We start from the raw sequence: 18,361 nt of genomic DNA, 5'->3' as shown, positions 1-18,361 counted from the left end.
ATGACAGGCAGTGGTCGCAGCACACCAGCAGCCTAACCACTGTCGTGTTTTTTGTAGGCATCACAGCGAAGGAGACTTTTGAGGGCAGGTCTACACTACAAATGTACATCAGCGCAACAGTACAGATGCAGCTTTGCTGCTGTAGCATGTCTGGTGAAGACGCTGTAAGCTAATGGAAGAGAGCTTTCCCATCGGCTTCATAACTCCACCTCTGCGAGAGGTGGGCGCTATGTCAGCAGGAGAAGCTGTCCCAATGATATAGCGCTGCCTACCCGGGGGGTTAAGGTCGGTATAACTATGTTGCTTAGCGGTATGGATTTTTCACATCCCTGAGCGACGTAGTTATAGTGAAGTACCAAGCCTAAGGAAGGTTTTGAAGGAGGATAAGGAGTTAGTTTTGCAGATATTTATGGGGAGCTCCTCCCAGGCATGCGGGACAAGCACCAAGGTGCTAGTTTGAAAATTTAGCAAGTGGGTGATAAAGGATGGAGCCATGGGCCAATTGGAGGTAGGAGCCAACCTTTTGATACTGAATGAAAGATGAAAGGTAAGTGAGAATAGGCTGTGAAAGGCATTGAAAGTGAAGAGTAGAAGATTATGTTTGAAATAATAGAGAAAGTGAGGAGTCAGTGCTGGCATTCAAAGAGTGCTTGGGTTCTTTTGTTGTTAGATCTCATACTTTTACCACTTCAGATTTCTTCTCTTATTGTTCCCCCAGAAGAGTATAAGTGAAAGGAGGTCTCTGCCTCTCTCTGTGGTCGGCTCTCATTTATCCCAAGCCATGAAAGCTGGCTACCCAGTCGACTTAGAACGAGCGGGTCTGACTCCTGAAGTTCAGAAGGTTGTTATTGATATCATCCAAAACCCTCCCATCAACTCAGGTGAGAAGCACAGCTCTAGACTGAAAGTCTCAATGACAGTCATTGGGATATGGATAAAGCAAACAAGAAACCTGTGTATCCTGTTTGTTCCTTTGAGAATTCATCACTCTGAGGACCCATTCCTGAGTCAAGCTGAGAATGGGAGGGCAAAGGGCATTCCCCCTCAGGTGTGAAACCAATGGGAGATAAGGGTGCATGGAAAGCTACAGCCTCAAGCCATAAAAGAGAGGAGGAGGGGAGTTTTTTTTAAGAACTTCTGAGTTGAGTGCATACACAAGATTGGTGTCTCAACAATATGTAAAAAGATCCAGACATAATTTTTTAACTGTGTCCATATTTAGGTACTTAACTTCAGCCTCTGAGTTTGAAAACGTTGGTCCCAGTGGATAGTTATACTTAGGCACCAGCAGCATGCCAAGTGAATCCTTGAAAATATCTTGAATTTCCTCAGATTGCAAACCTGGGTCATTTAAGATACTGGGTGATGAAGAGAACCAGACAAGTAAACTAATAAATAGGTTGTTACCTGCATTTTAAAACTTACCAGAATTCTGATAAATGTTAGATGGGCACCTGATTTAGTGATTTAAGCTCACAATTGGTAGCCCCAAAGCAGGGTTTCGATTTCCAGCTTTTCCACTGATCTACTGCTTGGCCTTGGGTGAGTCATGTCATCTCTGAGATTGTTTTCACATCAGAAGGAAGCAGCTTTCATCCCTCCATATTGCAGGTTAGGTAATGGAGATGTTACATTTGTCACTTCTAGCAGAGCTAGAGACAGAACTCAGATCTCTAATATGGCAAATATTGATGATGATCTTCATTCTGTTTAAAAGGACACCAATTACAGTTGTAACCCCCACACCTCCTGGGTGTGGGGTTCTGTCCCATCTAGTGGCACCGAGATGACTTAGAGAGAGAGAGAGAGAGAAATGAGTCTGCCCTACAGCCTTAGCTACCAGCCAGTTGGCTTTTTGCTCATGTGGTAGAGGCTCATGCACTAAGCTCCAGAGGTTCGATCCTACTTGACGACGACCAGGGTCTGTTGGTGTTATAAGTGGGGGCTCATCTGGGATTTCAGTGGGGAAGTCCCTGAAGCTCGGGACGTTTTTCCTCAGCTAGGTGAAATATGTAACCCCCATACCTCCTGGGTGTGGAGTTCTGTCCCATCTAGTGCCACCGAGACCACTTAGAGAGAGAGAGAGAGAGATAAAAATGAGTCTGCTCTACAGCCTTAGCTAAGAGCCAGTTGGCTTTTAACTCATGCTGTGAAGGCTCATGCACTAAGCTCCAGAGGTCCCTGGTTCAGTCCCACCTGCCAATGACCGGGGTTTGTCGGCGTTACACAGTAAAATTAAGAAAGAATGCTGTGGGTCTTCTCTCCTTTCCACACCCACAACTCTACCCAGGCCATTAATGAGTCACTGACATTCGCAGGAGGAACGCTTAGGAGGTGCTTAGAATGAGCAGAGGAGTTTCTGGGAGTCCGAACGCTCATTCTCACTAGCTCAGCAATTCCCTGCTATAGAGCTGGGCTCCGTTATTTTTGGACTTTTTACACTAAGCTGACCTATAGGTAGGTCAGTGATCATATGCCACTTTCTAGGGCTTGTGGGCCCAGAAGCAATTCAGATTTGTACCTATTAACCAGCACTGTCAAGATAAGTTTCTTATCTGTGCAACAGATAGCCCCATCAAATCTGAATGACTTCCACAGGGGTGGAGTGTTTAACTCTGTGCATTTAATTCAGCTGGGACAGTGACACCTGGCTGCTATGTTTATAGTCAGTTACTCCTTTGTTTCCATGTGCTAACACAATGTGTGGTGTTTGGGCTGCTGCATTCTGTTCAACAAGTTCTGCAAGAAATCTACTTCCACTTAACGACAAAAATCAGGAGAACACTTGTTAAGCTTTTCTGTAAGGTTTTGGATGTAAACTACTTTTGTCCCTTTTAAGTAAAATGAAGAATATTGTCAGTATTTCCCAGGGATGATTCATTTGTGTTCTGTGCATCACTTTATTTCTAGATAGCAGAGTGTGAGCAGTTGTTAAATGATAAACACATTTCAGACTAGAAAGAAGATGCAGACTTTTAACAGTGAGGGCAATCAGTGGATGGAGCAATGTGCCAAGGGATGTAGTGGATACTCCATCGCTTGGAGTCTTTAAATTAGGATTGCATATTTTTAATAAAAGATCTGCTCTACAGGGGGCCAGACTAGATGATCACAATGGTCCCTTCTGACCTTAAACTCTGTGAATCTATGAAATTGTTCATGAAAGGTACTAGCGCCACCTTATGGTGTGTAATGATTAGAGGGGCAAGGGAGAGTTGGGGGAGGAGATTGAGATGGGGAGGTGGCCATGACATTAGGGTATGTGATCGACAGTGACATCAATGACCACTGTTCTGGATAAAAATGAAGAAATAATAGACATTTCCGGCTAGCATTTATTGTTAAAGTTGATACTGTGATTGGACAGGGTCCTTTTTGAATATGTTTTGTTTAAATAAAACAATGAAAATGCCACACCACCTTTTTAAGCACCAACTTACAGGTACACATTCTTACGCTGTGAGGAGGAGATACTGGAGACATATTTTTTCTTTATTTTTTTATGAAAGTGTCCTTTTAGCTTTTGGTCAGTTTTAGTTTCTCTGAAATGTCCAGACCCCTTTACGCTCCTGCTTTTCAATGAGTCCAGAAACCCTTTGAGGAGCAGTTAGAGGGCTATCCAGACACCTTCAACTCACTTTCAATGGCATAAACTCAACTGGGTGCTCGGAGAACTCCAGTTTCAGTTGGACAGAAAGCCAGGGTTGCACTGGCCAGTGCTGCGGAAAAACAGCTGGATCAGCGGGAGAGAGGAGTTTGAATTGACTTGTCTACCATGAGCCCCTGGCTCCATCTACTATCAGTCATAGGTGGACAGACTCCTACAGTACTCCTCTTCGCTAAGAAAGTGAATTGTCTTAAAGCAGTGTCTTAAAATAAGAGGAAAGCTGTAGAAGAGCCTAGCTGCCTTTAAAGTACAGCAACTGGCTGGAGTAGAGGAAGGAAAGTTGGGGAGAAGAGTGCTAATGGCTTGTTGGACCAGATTTGACTGCAGTGGGACTGCGCGGCTGTAAGTGAGGTCAAGATTTGCTGATTGGGCTAATGTTTTCCTTTCTGATGAAGTTCACACTGTGAACTGTATTTTATTGTATTGTTTAACCCATTCCATGCTGTAAAATATGCTGCGCTTTAATGAAGGGAAAATTCACTGGCTGTTGATGTTGAACTTTCCTTCCCCAAAGCTCAACGGAGTGCTCTTGGAGCTCTAATTTGGAGAAGCACTTCAGGAACTTGGGGAATTTATTAAAATATATATAATTTTTTCCTTCCAAGATGTAACCAGAATGACAGCGATTAGAGCACTGGTCCCTGTGAATATCGAGCTGTACCTGATCCGAATGGCAATTGCACTGCTGGAGAAAGGATGTGGAAATGGGCAGCTGGGCCAAGCGTGTGACTCGGACAAGAAAAGCCTCTCAGCTGTGTGTGAAGGGCTGCCGGCCAGCATGGGGCCAGCCCAGAAGAGCAAGGAAGGAACGTCGTGGATGGAAACAGAGGTTAGTAAACCAAGTTGTAAACCAGTCTGCTTCTGCAAAAAGAACATTTATTTCATAGAGACATCGTAATGTTTGATTTCAGGTGCTTTTTATAATGCCTTTAAATGGTGTTCTGATTAACTTCTTATACATCATGTACCAATGGAAGTAGCTACATTTTTATCACAATTCAAGTTTTCAACCTGTTGTTAATCACTGAAATCAGCTTTGCATAGGAGAAACCTCTAAAAATAGCGTGTTTAAGATTCCAGACACACCACAGAATGTAAGTGTATTCCTGAAAAACACATACAGCTCTGGGCAACATTGGAAGTGTCTGTAAGTTTGTGCCACCTGATAGCTGTTTATTTGCTCTGTGATTTGGTCTGGTCTTGAAAGTATGGGTGTCTAAGGTATATAGATCTTAACTGACATTGGATGGCAACCAAATTGGCAGTTTCTGAGTGGCAAATGGAGCCTGGTCTCCCCCGTCATCTCTGGGGGTGATCCCTCATGTTTTAATTTCAAGGCACCTTGGGCCAGATGATGTCCCCAAGACTCACAGGTGGAGGGGGAGGGGACCCTTCTTGGCTGACACCTTTTTACTCAGTGGAAAGGGGAGAATTGCACATCTCTGCAGCACAGTCCCTCCCTCCTTCAGATATTGTGCAGAGCTGTCGGTGGGGCTAAGGACATGTGGGTGGGGAGGGGTTGGACTGGGTTTAGAGTTGTCCATCATCCTCTTCTTTCTATGCAAGCCCTGCAAGGGAACTGGCAAAAAAGAAGGTAGCTTAAGGCTTGTACTGCAGACTCTCCCACTGTGAGTTCTGGTCTACACTGAGTGGTTTGTGGTGCTCAGCATAGGGGCAGGTAACAGAATTGCTGATAAAAAGAACAGGAGTACTTGTGGCACCTTAGAGACTAACAAATTTATTTGAGCATAAGCTTTCATGGGCTAAAACCCACTTCATCAGATGCATAGAATGGAACACACAGACAGGAGATATTTAGACATATAGAGAACATGAAAGGGTGGGAGTAGCCATACCAACTGTAAGGGGCCAATCAATGGAGATGAGCTATCATCAGCAGGAGAGAGAAAAAAACTTTTTGTGGTGTGGACTCGGCCTAAGCCTGCGCTAACTTTGCCCTGCAGCCCCTCCATTCTCTGCAGCATGCGTTCCATGGAAAGCTGCATGGGGGAGCTCCTTGGCACACGGCTCCATTCAAGTGGTGGTACAGAGGAGCTGGGGTTACACAGATGATTCTCAGAGGTCAGGGATCCCATGCATCTGGTCTGTGCGTGGTGCAGATCCCCTGGTGTCCACAGGCCTGGGGAGGAGAACTCCCTGCTTGTTCTACAGCAGGGGTAAGCCTGTTCTCCCTCCCCCATTCCCTATCTCCTCTGGAAAGGTATGTGGGAGTTGTGCAAGAGGAATATCCTGGAACTTTTCCTGTGTTTTCCATGAGAAGGACTGTTCTGAGCTTCAGGTGGAGAGGGGGAAGCTTTTGCAATCCCATGTACTTTCCTGTCCTGTGGGTAAATGATGTGAATGCTCAGAAGTGTCTCTTCCTGCACTGTTCAGACACTACCTACTCCTCTGTGGAATTACGAAAACCTTTTTCAGACTTCCTATGGCACCTCGGCCAAGTCACTCAGGCTCTCTATGCCTCAGTTCCCCATCGTACAGTAGGGATAATGCCCTGCCTCACAGGGGGATTGTAAGGGTAAACACATTAAAGATTGTGAAGTGCTCGGAGATGGAGCCTTATGAATGCCTAAGATAGATAGATTGAAGACTGTGCCAGGCATTTAGGAGCAAGGTGGACTTCTGGACACTGTGCCCCCTGGGCAGCAGATTTCAAAAGCGCTACCTGACAGGTCACTCATAAGAACGGCCATACTGGGTCAGACCAAGGATCCATCTAGCTCAGTATCCAATCCTCTGACAGTGGCCAATGCCAGGTGCTTCAGAGGGAATGAACAGAAAAGGGAATCATCAAGTGATCCATCTCCTGTCGCCCATTCCCAACTTCTGGCAAACAGAGGTTAGGGACATCATCCCTGCCCATCCTGGCTAATAGCCATTGATGGACTGATCCTCCTTGAACTTATCTAATTATTTTTTTGAACTCTGTTACAGTCTTGGCCTTCACAACATCCTCTGGAAAAGAGTTCCACAGGTTGACTGTGTGTTGTGTGAAGAAATACTTCCTTTTGTTTGTTTTAAACCTGATGCTTATTAATTTTATTTGGTGATCCCTAGTTCTTGTGCTATGAGAAGGAGTAAATAACACTTCCTAATTTACTTTCTCCACACCAATCATGATTTTATAGACCTCTATCATATCCCCCCTTAGTCATCTCTCTTCCAAGTTGAAAAGTCCCACTCTTATTAATCTCTCCTCATATGGAAGCTGTTCCATACCCCTAATCATTTTTGTTGCCCTTTTCTGAACCTTTTCCAATATATCTCTTTTTGAGATGGGAAGACCAGATCTGCACGCAGTATTCAAGATGTGAGTGTACCATGAATTTATATGGAGGCAACATATTTTATGTCTTATCATCTATCCCTTTCCTAATGATCCCCAACATTCCAGCTCCTGAAGGGAATGTAGCATTGTGAGATTGCAGCTGAAGGGCTGTTTATACCTATATGGGTACGAATGTCCATGCTGTCACCGTGGCATTAGAATTACATGAGCAGGGGAGTTGCATTGCTCTGAAAACAGAATAACTATGCTAGTAAAAGTGAAGGCTTTCGCCAGAGATAAAATAAGCACAAACGTGTTCCAGGTTGTGCTAAAAAAAGGTGAGTTTTGCTCCAGCCATCATTAACTTAAGTAATTTTGTATCATCTGCTAACTTTGCCACCATCCTGCTCACACCTTTTCTAAATAATAAATATATTAAAGAACATAGGATCCAGTATGGAACCTTCAGGTTCCCACTCTTAATCTTTTGCTGATGAACCTTTACCATTTATTCCTACTTTTCATTTCTTGTCTCTTAGCCAGTTTTTGATCCATGACAATACTTTGCCTGTCACCCCATAACTAGTGCAGAGTTTCTTTAATTGCCTTTTGCTGGGGATTTCATCTTAACACCCCTAAGCTCTCAATCCATTTTACTGGCTTTGCCAGGGTTCTGTCTGTTTCCAGAAGTGTATCCTTTTGTCTCTGATACCCTCTGGAGTCTTGCCACTTAGCTGTGCTGGTTTTCTGCTTTTCTTCCTGCGTCCCTTCTGAGGCTGCCCTTGTTTTCTGAAGTTGCTTCCATGCCAGATCTCTAGACTTCATTTATGCAGAAATGTACTTCTGGTTGTAGCTGATAAACAGATCCGGTGATGGGAAATTATGGGCATGGTGCATTTTAACGGTCACAATAAATTTACTGTAGTATTTTAACAAGATGAGAGAACTGAGCTCCTGTTCATTTATGACCTAGGGCCGAGTTCAGTGCCTTTGGAAGAGATGCTAGTTCTAGTAACCCAATGTCCCGCTAGTACCAATCTCACATGTGTTATTGCTTTTAAAGAGGGATTCAGTGAAGCCAACCACACACACATACAAGTTTGTGTCCAGGGAAGGAGCGAAACAAGATCATCCACATATGGATTCTTTACCTTGGGTAAATCTGTGTCTTTATATATTATCATACATGATAGTTTTGCTGGTAGTGAGTGAGATGGGTAATCATAGAATATCAGGGTTGGAAGGGACCTCAGGAGGTCATCTAGTCCAACCCCCTGCTGAAAGCAGGACCAATTCCCAACACCCTATCTATTCCAACACCCTATTTTTGATGTTCATACCTTTCTGAACAACTTTATTTTGGGCTGAAATTTCCCATCACTTAAATAATAGGATGATAGGTGCTGTACAAAAACTTTAGTGGATAGAAACATCTCAGTCCAGCTCTATATATTAACTAACCCCTTTGCTGGAAAGAACACCTCTGAGCAATAAGCAGTTTTGAGTCACCACCAAATATTTAAAGGCTCCAAAACTGCTGTGGGATACAGTGCCTAATGCTTCTCAGGTCTGCCAACAAGGCTGTTGAAATACACGCTTCAGCACCTTGTGTTTGAAATAACAGTGCTCCATTTCCTGACATTCCGAGTGGTCTAATTAAGTAGAAGGCACTATATATCCTCCCTTACTATAATGTAAGCGTGTTTTCAAAATAAAGAACTTTCCATGTCTGCAATATTAATTGTTTGGATTGTGAATCTTAATGTTGTAAGTGGAAAGTTTTTTTTAACCAGCCATGTTTTATTCTTCTAAAATGGGAAGCTTGTAAAGAGCAGCAGGATGGACGACAAACAACCCTCAAATGCAGAACGGGATCTACCAAGCCATCAAACCTCCCTTTGTTTAGCCTCCTGGAATCAGCCTCCTTTGGATCCTGTTGAAGAAGAACTGTTCAGCGACTCTCAATCAAAGGTAGCGCTCTGATCCATAATTTTAGGCCTGGTCTACACTGGGGGGCGAGGGGGTGGCTATTGATCTAAGTTACGCAACTTCAGCTGCATGAATAACGTAGCTGAAGTTGATGTACTTTGATCAACTTACCGTGGTGTCTCCACCGCGGTGAGTCGACTGCTGCCGCTCCCCCGTCGATTCTGCCTGCACCTCTCGCCGAGGTGTAGTACAGCAGTCCATGGGAGAGTGCTCGGGGGTCGATTTATCGCGTCTAGACTAGATGCGATAAATCGACCCCCGCTGGATCATTCGCTGCCCGCCAATCCGGCCTGTAGTGTAGACATACCCTTAGTTATGCCTTGCAGGGTCCTAGAGCTCTGGCCCAAGCCCAGAAGTCTATACAGCAATGAAACAGCGCTGCAGCCTGAGCCCCGTGAGCTGAGTCGACTGGCATGGGCCAGCTGTGGGTTTTTCTGTGCTGTGTAGACATACCCATACAACTTACTATTTTTTTCCCCTGTGAGGTAATTATGCTTCGTAATCAAGCTTGTCTCTCTCAAACTAGACAGATTAAGCTCTTCAAGTCTCTCACTGTAAGCGATTTACTCCAAATCATTTTTGTGGTTCCTTTCTGCACTTTCTCCAATTTTTCAACATCCTTTTAAAAATATGAACACCAAGATTGTACAAAGTATCCAGTATCAGTCTCACTAATACCATTTACAGAGGTCAAAATCCCCTCCCTACTCCTCCTCACTGCTCCCCTTGTTAATGCATCCAAGGATTGCATTAGCTCTTTTGCTGTAATGTTGCCCTGGGAGCGCCTATTCAGAAGATAAGGCAAGTTCCGTATATAAGGTCTTACATGTTAGAAAAAAATCTACTGTGAGGCTAACAAACCAAACAAACTTGTAAGCTATCACTTACTATCTTTAGTACTGTCTCACCATTTAGGAATATTGGTTGCATACTTAATTCAGTTTCTATATACATTAAAATACTCGATCCTTTTTGTAAGAATATGCTGTTTAAACTCAGATCTATAGTAATTAATGTTGTTTCTTTTATACTGTGATAGGACCTAAAGGCTTTAGCCAGGTTGAGTCCAATTGTGCTAGGTGCTGTACAAATATATAATAGTTCCTGCCCCAAAGAGTTTACAGTCTAAAAACAGTGCACCAAGTATTACCAGCACTGATTATTTACAATTATTGTGAAAGCAGAATTTAGTGAAAGTCCAGTCACTTCAGTGGTACCGATTTCACTGAGTAGGAAGCTTACCCGCCCATCCCCCCTTCACTAGCCTTGCTAATGTCTTGTTTGTATAGAACTTCTTACAATACTTGGTGTTAACCTCCACAGAAATGTAAATAGGGAAGTGTTGGTGCATTGTGACATCTTTGGTTAGCAGAACGTCTTAGTCCTGCTTTATTTTTAACCATCAGGAGTCTCCCTCTCTGCCCTAAAGATGCCAGACTCTATCAGTTTATATACAGTAATACTCTGCCACAATCTAGCATCTCATAAAAGATCTTATAAGACCCTGATCTTATAAAGCAGGGAGCATACTGGGTTTCCAGTCTTGGCTCGTAGTTTGATAGGAAGCATGCAGATCCCAATCCACCTAATGCCTTTTTGCTTTTCTTCATGTGCATCATCCTTTTCTTTTTGTCCTCGCCTAAAAGAGGCACTGTGGTACCTCTAATAACATGCTAGTAATGCTGCTTTGGGTATGGCTATTTCAGATCCAGCCTGTTCTCATTAGCAAAGGAATAGCTGTTAGTCTTGCCAATCAGAAATCATTTAAATCATTTGCAAGCAGGAAGACAGCCCAACCCAATCTGGATCCAACACTGAATCACTTAGCAGCCTGGAGTTTGGATCACAGTTCCTACTCCCTGCCCAAAATAAGGGTTTGGATGAGGTTCTTTAGAATCCAGAGTTAACTACAGTGAATGTATTTTCTTGGTTTTATCGAGTCCCACTCACACTGGAGACTTTCTGTCCTTAACCAAGCCACACTTAGAGTTTGCAGTGTCTCACTCCATCTTGCCTAATCTCTCTCTCTTGTTCTTATACTGTGCCCATCTTCATGGTACAGCGTCAGCACCTTGAGAGGGAGTGTGATCTGGAGCAGTATTTCTCAACAACTGTTCGGTAGACGGGTGCTGGTCCCTGAGAGCTCCCTGACGCTGTTTAGTAAGCCAGCAAGCTGGTCCTTGGTGCCAAAAAGGTTGAGAAACACTGGTCTAGAGGAATGAACACTGGGTTAAGAGTGAAGAGCTCCTCTCTTCTTATCCATATTCCTCCAGCGAGTCTGTTCCCACTAGGAAAAAGGTACTTTTTAAAATCGGGTAACTCACGTTCGTTTATGTGCCTGAAAATACTATGTGCCACCTGCTGTAGACACAGTTTAACACCTGGACAGTGGTGGGGCAGCCTAGGGTACATGGCATTAATTCTGTTTCTCCATCGGTAAATGGGGATATAGCCTGACTAGCTGATGGTCAGCGAGGTTGTGCAGTGCTTTGGACATACAGAGTAATTTAGGTGTTGAAGCACTGTGCATGGCAGGGGGTTTGGCAGCTTTAGAGCCGATGTAGTCAGTGGGTGGAGAAGGGCCCATCTTTTCTATTCCTATCCCACATGTTTGGGAGAAGGCTTCAAAATCCCACAGAGGTTGGCTAGAGTCCCAGCTCGCTCCCCCTGGGGAGTCACTGGCGTTGGCATTCAGGAAGCTGAGAACCAGGTGTGTGGGTGAGGATGGTTTGTGGAGATGGTCACTGCCTAGGTCTCTGTGGGGCACTGGGGTAGAATTGAGTAGTGGGCCCCTGTCCTGACTAGTATGGGGCTGAGAGGATGCATCCTTCCTTGGGCCTGTGGGAAGTTGGGTGTTGGGTTCTTGTCCAGCTTCCTGTGGGGTGCTGAGGAGGTTGTGGAGGGAGAGGGTCTCTGGGTGAGCTACTTGATGTCTTGGGGAGAGGATTCCCTGTCCGGGCACTCTGGATGCGATAGGGGAATCCCTGCCTAACTTGCTTGGGGGAGGGAGGGTTGGAAGGAAAGGAAGTCCTTGCCCAGGCCGTTTGAGGGCAGGGGAATTTGGGAAGAGGGCTCTGCCCATCCCATGTGGGGTGAGGGAGAGCCTCCCCCTTACAATTTGAAGGTGACCCTGCCTGACTTGTGGAAATTTTATGCCATAATGGTGGAATGTTTGCTTAAATGTCCAACTTTCACATGATGAAACCTGGGCTCTCCCACTTCGCCATAGCAGGGTAGATGGGGAATGGAGAGAGGTGGTCCCTGTAATAATTGCGCTGTAGCTATTTCAGGGCTTTGAAGAAGAGAGAGAGCCTGAAATGTACCCAGAATTTTATTAGCAGCCAGTGCATGGCGAGGAGCAGTCAAGAGCCAGGCCCCTGCATGCTGCATCCAGGCACCAAGCCTGGTTTACCTCACATTCTGATTTACTTTGGTCATTCCTAACCTGCAGAAACCATTGTTTCCTTCTCAAGCTTATACACCTCAACAACCAAAACTTACCCAGCTTCTTCTTGTTCTTATTGGACAGGGTCAAACTGGTGGGGAGTGGGAGCGGGGGATGGGGCGGCAGCACACAAAATAAGGCCTGCCCGTGAATCACCAAAATAAGATGTGCTCACTGTCTTTTGTGCAGCTTTTGACCCCTCTCTTGGGCTTGGCTACTCTTTGGTGGGGCGTATACATGCTTATGGCTCTGCCGGCCTCCATGGGTTTGAGGGGGGGAATGTACATGGTGGTCTCCCGTGACACCAAAAGGAGCTGTCACTCACAGGAAATGGCACAGATCTGTAACCCTCCCTCCCCTCCACATGTCATGACAAAAGAGAAATACTGAATGTCAGCATTTAAATCATCATCCTCGGCCCTCTGCCTTATCCCCTCACTGAGCTGAGTCGGGCAGGAGGATTGTTCCAAGCTCTCTGATGACTCTTATAGATGGTGCTGCCTCGGTTACACTGATTCATATTTTTGAGTTTTCTTTGCAATCATAACAGCTAGAGACTGCCCCTCTGCCCCTCCCCTGTTTTTTTAACAAAAGCTGAGATTCTGAAGAACAGCCTAACAGCTGCAGTGAGGTGCTGGTATGTGATACTGGATGTGCCAGCCCATTCCGAGCCCTGGCTCCCGTTGTTGCTCTGGTGGTGGACTGTACTTCATGTTCACTGGAGTCGTTTTAAAAACGTGCACCTTTTCCTCATAAAGAGTGTTTTGAATCTTACAGTAAGGTAACATATATTTGCATTTCTCCAGATGAGCATGATTTTTATTAGCAGCAGAGAATCCTGTGGCACCTTACAGACTAACAGACGTTTTGGAGCATAAGCTTTCGTGGGTGAATACCCACTTCATCGGATGCACGAAGTGGGTATTCACCCACAAAAGCTCATGCTCCAAAACGTCTGTTAGTCTATAAGGTGCCACAGGACTCTTTGCTGCCTTACAGATCCAGACTAACATGGCTACCCCTCAGATAGATGAATTTTATTGTTCAGTTGAGGAGCGGAATAGTCCATATGATTACTGTAACATTGTGTATGATATGTAAGGCTATGTTTTAGTCACGGGTATTTTTAGTAACAGTCATGGACAGGTCACAGACCATAAACAAAAATTCACGGGCCCGTGACCTGTCCATGACTTTCACTAAAAGTACTTGCTGTGACTAAAACTTGGGAGAGGGGCCGCGGGTGCTCTGGGGCAGGGGGTGTGGCCCAGAACCCCCGCTAGTGCTGCGGGGTGGCTGCAGCTGCAGCCCGGGACCCCTGCTGGGCAGTGGGGAGGATTGGCAGGGCTAGCAGGAGCTTCCTACCTGGCTCCATGTCCCTGCAGCTCCTAGGTGGCAGGGGTCAGGGCAGGGAGGGCTCTGCTGCTCCTGCCACAAGTGCCAGCTGCCACAGCTCCCGTTGGCCAGGAACCGCAGCCAATGGGAGCTGTGAGGGTGGGCCCTAAGGGGGTGGCGTGGAGACCCCTCCACCACCTAGGAACTGCAGGGTGGCCATGCCAGTGGGAGCTGGGGAGCCCCCCACCCTTAGGTAAGCGCCCCCTGGACTCCCCAACCCCTGAGCCCCCTCCTGACACCCAAACTGCTGCTGCTGGCCCAGGGACTGCCTGGCTCGGGCAGCCCCTGAGCCAGCACCAGCCGCTGCAGAAGTCACGAAAAGTCATGGAATCCGTGATTTCCGTGGCAGACTCACAGCCTTAATTATGTTATACTTATCTCCTTCCAGACTCAGCCTGCAAAAAGGAAGTTACCAGAATGGTTTGGAACTTCAAAGGGAACAGATTCTTCCATTACTACTGGGAAGAAATCCAAAGTGGGAGCAAAAAAAGGTCTTTTTGGTTGAACTTGGAAATATCAACAACTTTTTCTTTTAAAGAAGTTCAGAGAAAGCATATAATATAAGCATTCTGGCTCTACTGGCATTCAGAATGGAGTTGCAAGCACTGCATTACAGATGGTTTATTTTTAGTTTCCAGGACAACTAGCATTCTGAAGGACGTGTTCATTTGTTCACAGTTGAAACTGTTAGGGAGCTTGGGCTGGAACAACTTGTCAGTGTGTGGGGAGCAGCCACATAAAGCAGCAAGATCTTGAATTCATGTACATAAAGAACCCAAGGGTTAAATTAGGTCATATTGTTTATAGAGGCTGTTTGCTACTTTCACTATTAGGATCAAACTTCCCAAGATTTTTACTGTCAGTTTATTATATATTAGTACAGCGGTTCTCAAACTTCAGCAATCTGAGGACCCCCATTTTCATTTAAAATTTTGGGGAGCTCTCAAGCCTCTCCACTCAGCCCTAGGCCCTGCCCTGCCTCCACTCCTTCCCCCAAGGCCTCACCCTTGCCCCACTCCTTCCTGCCTCCCACTCACTCCATCCCCCCTCCCTCTGTCTTTCTCTCCCCCGCCCTCACTCACTTTCTCCAGGCTGGGCGGGGGGTGCAGGCTTTGTCAGGAAGTTGGATGTGGGGTCTGGGCTGGGGCAGGGGTCAAGGAGGGGATGAGGGTGCAGGCTCTGGCCTGTGGTGCTTACCTTGGGTGGCTCCGAAGTGACCAGCCCATTTCTCTGGCAGTGTCACCTAGGCGTGGGGGTGGGCAGGGGTCTCTGCATGCTGCCTGTGCCCCAGGTGCCACCCTGTAGCTCCCATTGGCTGCAGTTCTTGACCAATGGGAGCTGCAGAGTTGGCATTCCCCTTCCCCCCCTCCCGGGGCTGCCGGATATGCCAGCCACATCTGGGACCAGCATGGAGCCAGGGAGCCTGCTTTAGCCCCGCTGTACCTCTGGAGGGGGAGGAGTTGATCAGTGGGGCCTGCAGACTCCCTGCAGTTCCCTCAGGGATCCCCAGTGGTTCGTGGACCCCCGTTTGAGAAATGCTTTATTAGTAGATTCCATTTATTGCCATCTAAATGGAAAATTTGGGCAACTTCTGTGAAGTTCTTTCCAGACCATCTCAGCTGCTTATTGTTGTGCATTTACTTTCTCCATGAAGACCTTCATAACCTTATTCTCATCAGTTGGCATTGAGTTGATTATGCAGGTGCTAAGTTTTTACAGTGCCTTCTTTTTTTTTTTTTTAAGGATGGTGGTAGGCCTGGAAGAATGTGGAATATGGGGGATCTTGCATATGGTTCAGTGCCACCATATTAATAAGTGTTATCTTGCTGCTAATACATATTATGTCAGCTCAGCATTCTGCATCTACTAATGTTAGATCTGGTTTGATCTGATAATACTGTGCGGTATATCTGATGTGAGATATACTGTATGGAATTCACTATATTACTGTTGAATTTTGAAAAAATTATATATATGGAAAAATGTGATATAATACTTTTTAAATTGCCCTTATGTACTTTGTACTTGCACTGTGGTGTGTTTTTTTATAACAAAATGCTGCATAATGGTACTTACAATACATATAGTTTATTGTTGATTTATTTCTGTAATCCTGTTCATTTACCTTTTTTGAGAAATCACACTGGTTTGTAATTCCAAGCATCAGTTATATGAGATGAAATTTCAATTTTTAAAATGTATGGATAGCGTGGGTTGGATTTTTTTGAATTAGGGATCAATAAAAGTTAAAAATTCTGATTTGAAATGTAATGTCAAAATCAGCCAGCATACACCTGCAGCTGTAAGTTAGTTACCCACCAGAGACAATATAAGATACAGGAAAATGTTTCATAGCATTGGGCAAAGCAAAACCTCACCCAAAGGAACAATACAGTACCATGCTGTTCTGGGGAAGGAGCGTGTCAACCTAATAAACCAAAATCATGTTATCTGGTAAAGGCCTCTCATTGTAAAATAAACAAAGAGCAGCATCCTTTCGTGCATCTGTGCTTCCTGGCACACCAGTTCCTCTTCACTCCAGCAGACAAGTGTGAAAAAATTGTGATAACTAATTCTAATTACAATAGTTAAAAGAGAAAGTATGAGCCACTCCCACAAGGTCAACCTTCGTCCTCCTTTGTCTGCGTGCTCTAGTTTAATATTGCGTGTGACTCAAGGAACTTCCACAGCTAATGTCTCCCATAGTTACTCCTGAGGGCATTCTGCACCAAAAAATTAAAAATTCTGCACATTTTTAAATTCTGAAAGTTTTATTTGTTAATAATTAAATGCAGAGGCTCCAGCATGGCAGTGAGGGATCACAGGCTACTGGCTGCACGGAGGTGGCAGATGACACCACAGCTCCCCTGCCCCCAGGACAGGGACTTGGTGGTGACATTGCACCCAACCTTAACACAGTGCAAGAGTCAGGCTTGCTCCAGAAACACCCCTGGTCCCTGCCCCTCCTCACCAACTGCATCAGGTGTGGGCAGGCAGGCTTAGCCCAGCAGCATCCACGTGTGGAAGAGCTTAGTTTGGGGGGATCCAGGTGTGGGGTTAGAGAGTTCTGTGGGGGGCAATCTGGATGCACAGGGGTTCATTGGGAGGTCCAGATTTAGAGGGGCCTCTGTAGGAGGGCCCAGGTGAAGGTGGTTGGGGCTCAGCAGAGGGGGGTCTGGGTGTGGGGGGAAGGAGCTCAGCAGAGGGGTAAAGCTGCTGTGGGGGAGGGGGTCCAGATACAGTTAGCTAAGGCTCAGTGGGATGGGGATGCGATGGGCCTGCTTAATGGTTGAGTCCCAGCTGCTGCTGAGGGGATGCCACATGCCAAGCTCCTGCTTCCTGTCTCCCCACTGCCTCTTTGCCTTCCCCACTGCAACCTCCCCTATCCCCTTCCACTCACTCCTCCTCCCGCCTTCCTTCCCCACTGCCTCTTCCCCCACCCCACTCCTTTCCCCCGCAGGCATTCACCATTCACCACTGTACAGAAAACAGGATGGGTTCCATGCAGGAGGACCCAGGAGCTGGCATCCAGCTGCAGTCAGGGAGCCAGAATGGCACCCTCACCGCTCTCCACCACCCCTGCCCCAGAAATGGGGGGGGGGCTGTGGCACGTGCCTCCATATGTGCTCTCCCCACTGTACCCCTGAACCTCCCCAGCCCCCTCCGCACCGCGCTTTGCCGCTCCGCTGGCTGCTCTGGCACCGGCACTGCGGGGGCCGGGGGCCTGGCCATTTTCTGTGGGGACGCAAAGGAAGCTGCTGGGGCAGGAATTCTGCGCGTGCCCCGTGGGACCGACCCCCCCGCAGTCACATTAAGGCCGCTCCCGTTCCCGGGGCAGTTACGCTTGACACGCGGCTGGTGAAATCGAAGCGTAGACCTCACACCAGCTCTGTAACCCCGGCAGGCAGGCGGGCACAGCGCCCGGGCCCGGGCACCAACTGACTTGGGGGGCGCCTCATGAAGCACCGGCGCGGGAGGGGGCAGAGAGCCCGGGCAGCGCCCACTGCCACCCACCGCTCCTCAGCTGCCTAGGGAGCCGGCGGCGGGGCCCGCCCTGCGCAGTCGCCGCGTTGCTGTGGTAACCGAGTCCCGCAGTTTCGGCGGCAAAGGGCCGGTACGTCAGCGCGCGGCGCGGGTTCGCCGACGGCCGCGCGGGGCATGACGGGAGAAGCGGTGGGCGCCGCTGGGCCAATAGGAGAGTGGCAGTCGCGGCTGGCGCCTGCTGCGTCCCTTCCTGCTCCCCGGTGCCCCCCCCGCCCGGCGCGTCGGGCGGCCTCGCTCGCGGGTGAGTTCTCGTGCGCGAGCCGGGCGGTTGGAGCAGGGCATCCAGGGAGCGCGAGGACATCACCCCTCCCCCACCGAGCTCCACGGGCCGGGGGGGGCCCTGTCTGTCCTTTCTCCCTCCCCCCACTGAGCTGCCGCGGGGGGGCTCTGTCTGTCCTCCCCCCACCGAGCTGCACGGGCCGGGGGGGCCCTGTCTGTCCTTTCTCCCTCCCCCCACCGAGCTGCACGGGCCGGGGGGGCTCTGTCTGTCCTCCCCCCACCGAGCTGCACGGGCCGGGGGGGCCCTGTCTGTCCT

General features: G+C 47.3%; 2 protein-coding genes across 4 annotated transcripts in view; both read left to right on the top strand.

Moving 5' to 3' along the window:
- WRN (WRN RecQ like helicase) overlaps positions 1–16,038 on the top strand; it is a 102,578-nt gene extending 86,540 nt beyond the window's left edge. For all 3 annotated transcript variants that reach the window (XM_075066040.1, XM_032769480.2, XM_075066041.1), the window contains 5 exons: positions 719–881; positions 4,273–4,496; positions 8,017–8,109; positions 8,775–8,924; positions 14,171–16,038. In XM_075066040.1, the coding sequence (XP_074922141.1) occupies positions 719–881; positions 4,273–4,496; positions 8,017–8,109; positions 8,775–8,924; positions 14,171–14,287 (747 nt within the window). In that variant the 3' untranslated portion in view covers positions 14,288–16,038. The remainder of the gene's footprint in view (positions 1–718; positions 882–4,272; positions 4,497–8,016; positions 8,110–8,774; positions 8,925–14,170) is intronic.
- Positions 16,039–17,951: 1,913 nt separating this feature from the next.
- The window catches only part of GTF2E2 (general transcription factor IIE subunit 2), a 51,651-nt gene continuing 51,241 nt past the window's right edge, over positions 17,952–18,361 (top strand). The window contains exon 1 of the mRNA XM_032769469.2: positions 17,952–18,067. The gene's annotated coding sequence lies outside the window, so the exon portion shown is untranslated. The remainder of the gene's footprint in view (positions 18,068–18,361) is intronic.

This window comes from Chelonoidis abingdonii, chromosome 5 (genome assembly GCF_003597395.2).
Source record: "Chelonoidis abingdonii isolate Lonesome George chromosome 5, CheloAbing_2.0, whole genome shotgun sequence".
NCBI lineage: Eukaryota > Metazoa > Chordata > Testudines > Testudinidae > Chelonoidis > Chelonoidis abingdonii.
The sequence above is the reverse complement of the archived record's forward strand: the minus strand, read 5'-3'. Positions and strand labels throughout refer to the sequence as shown.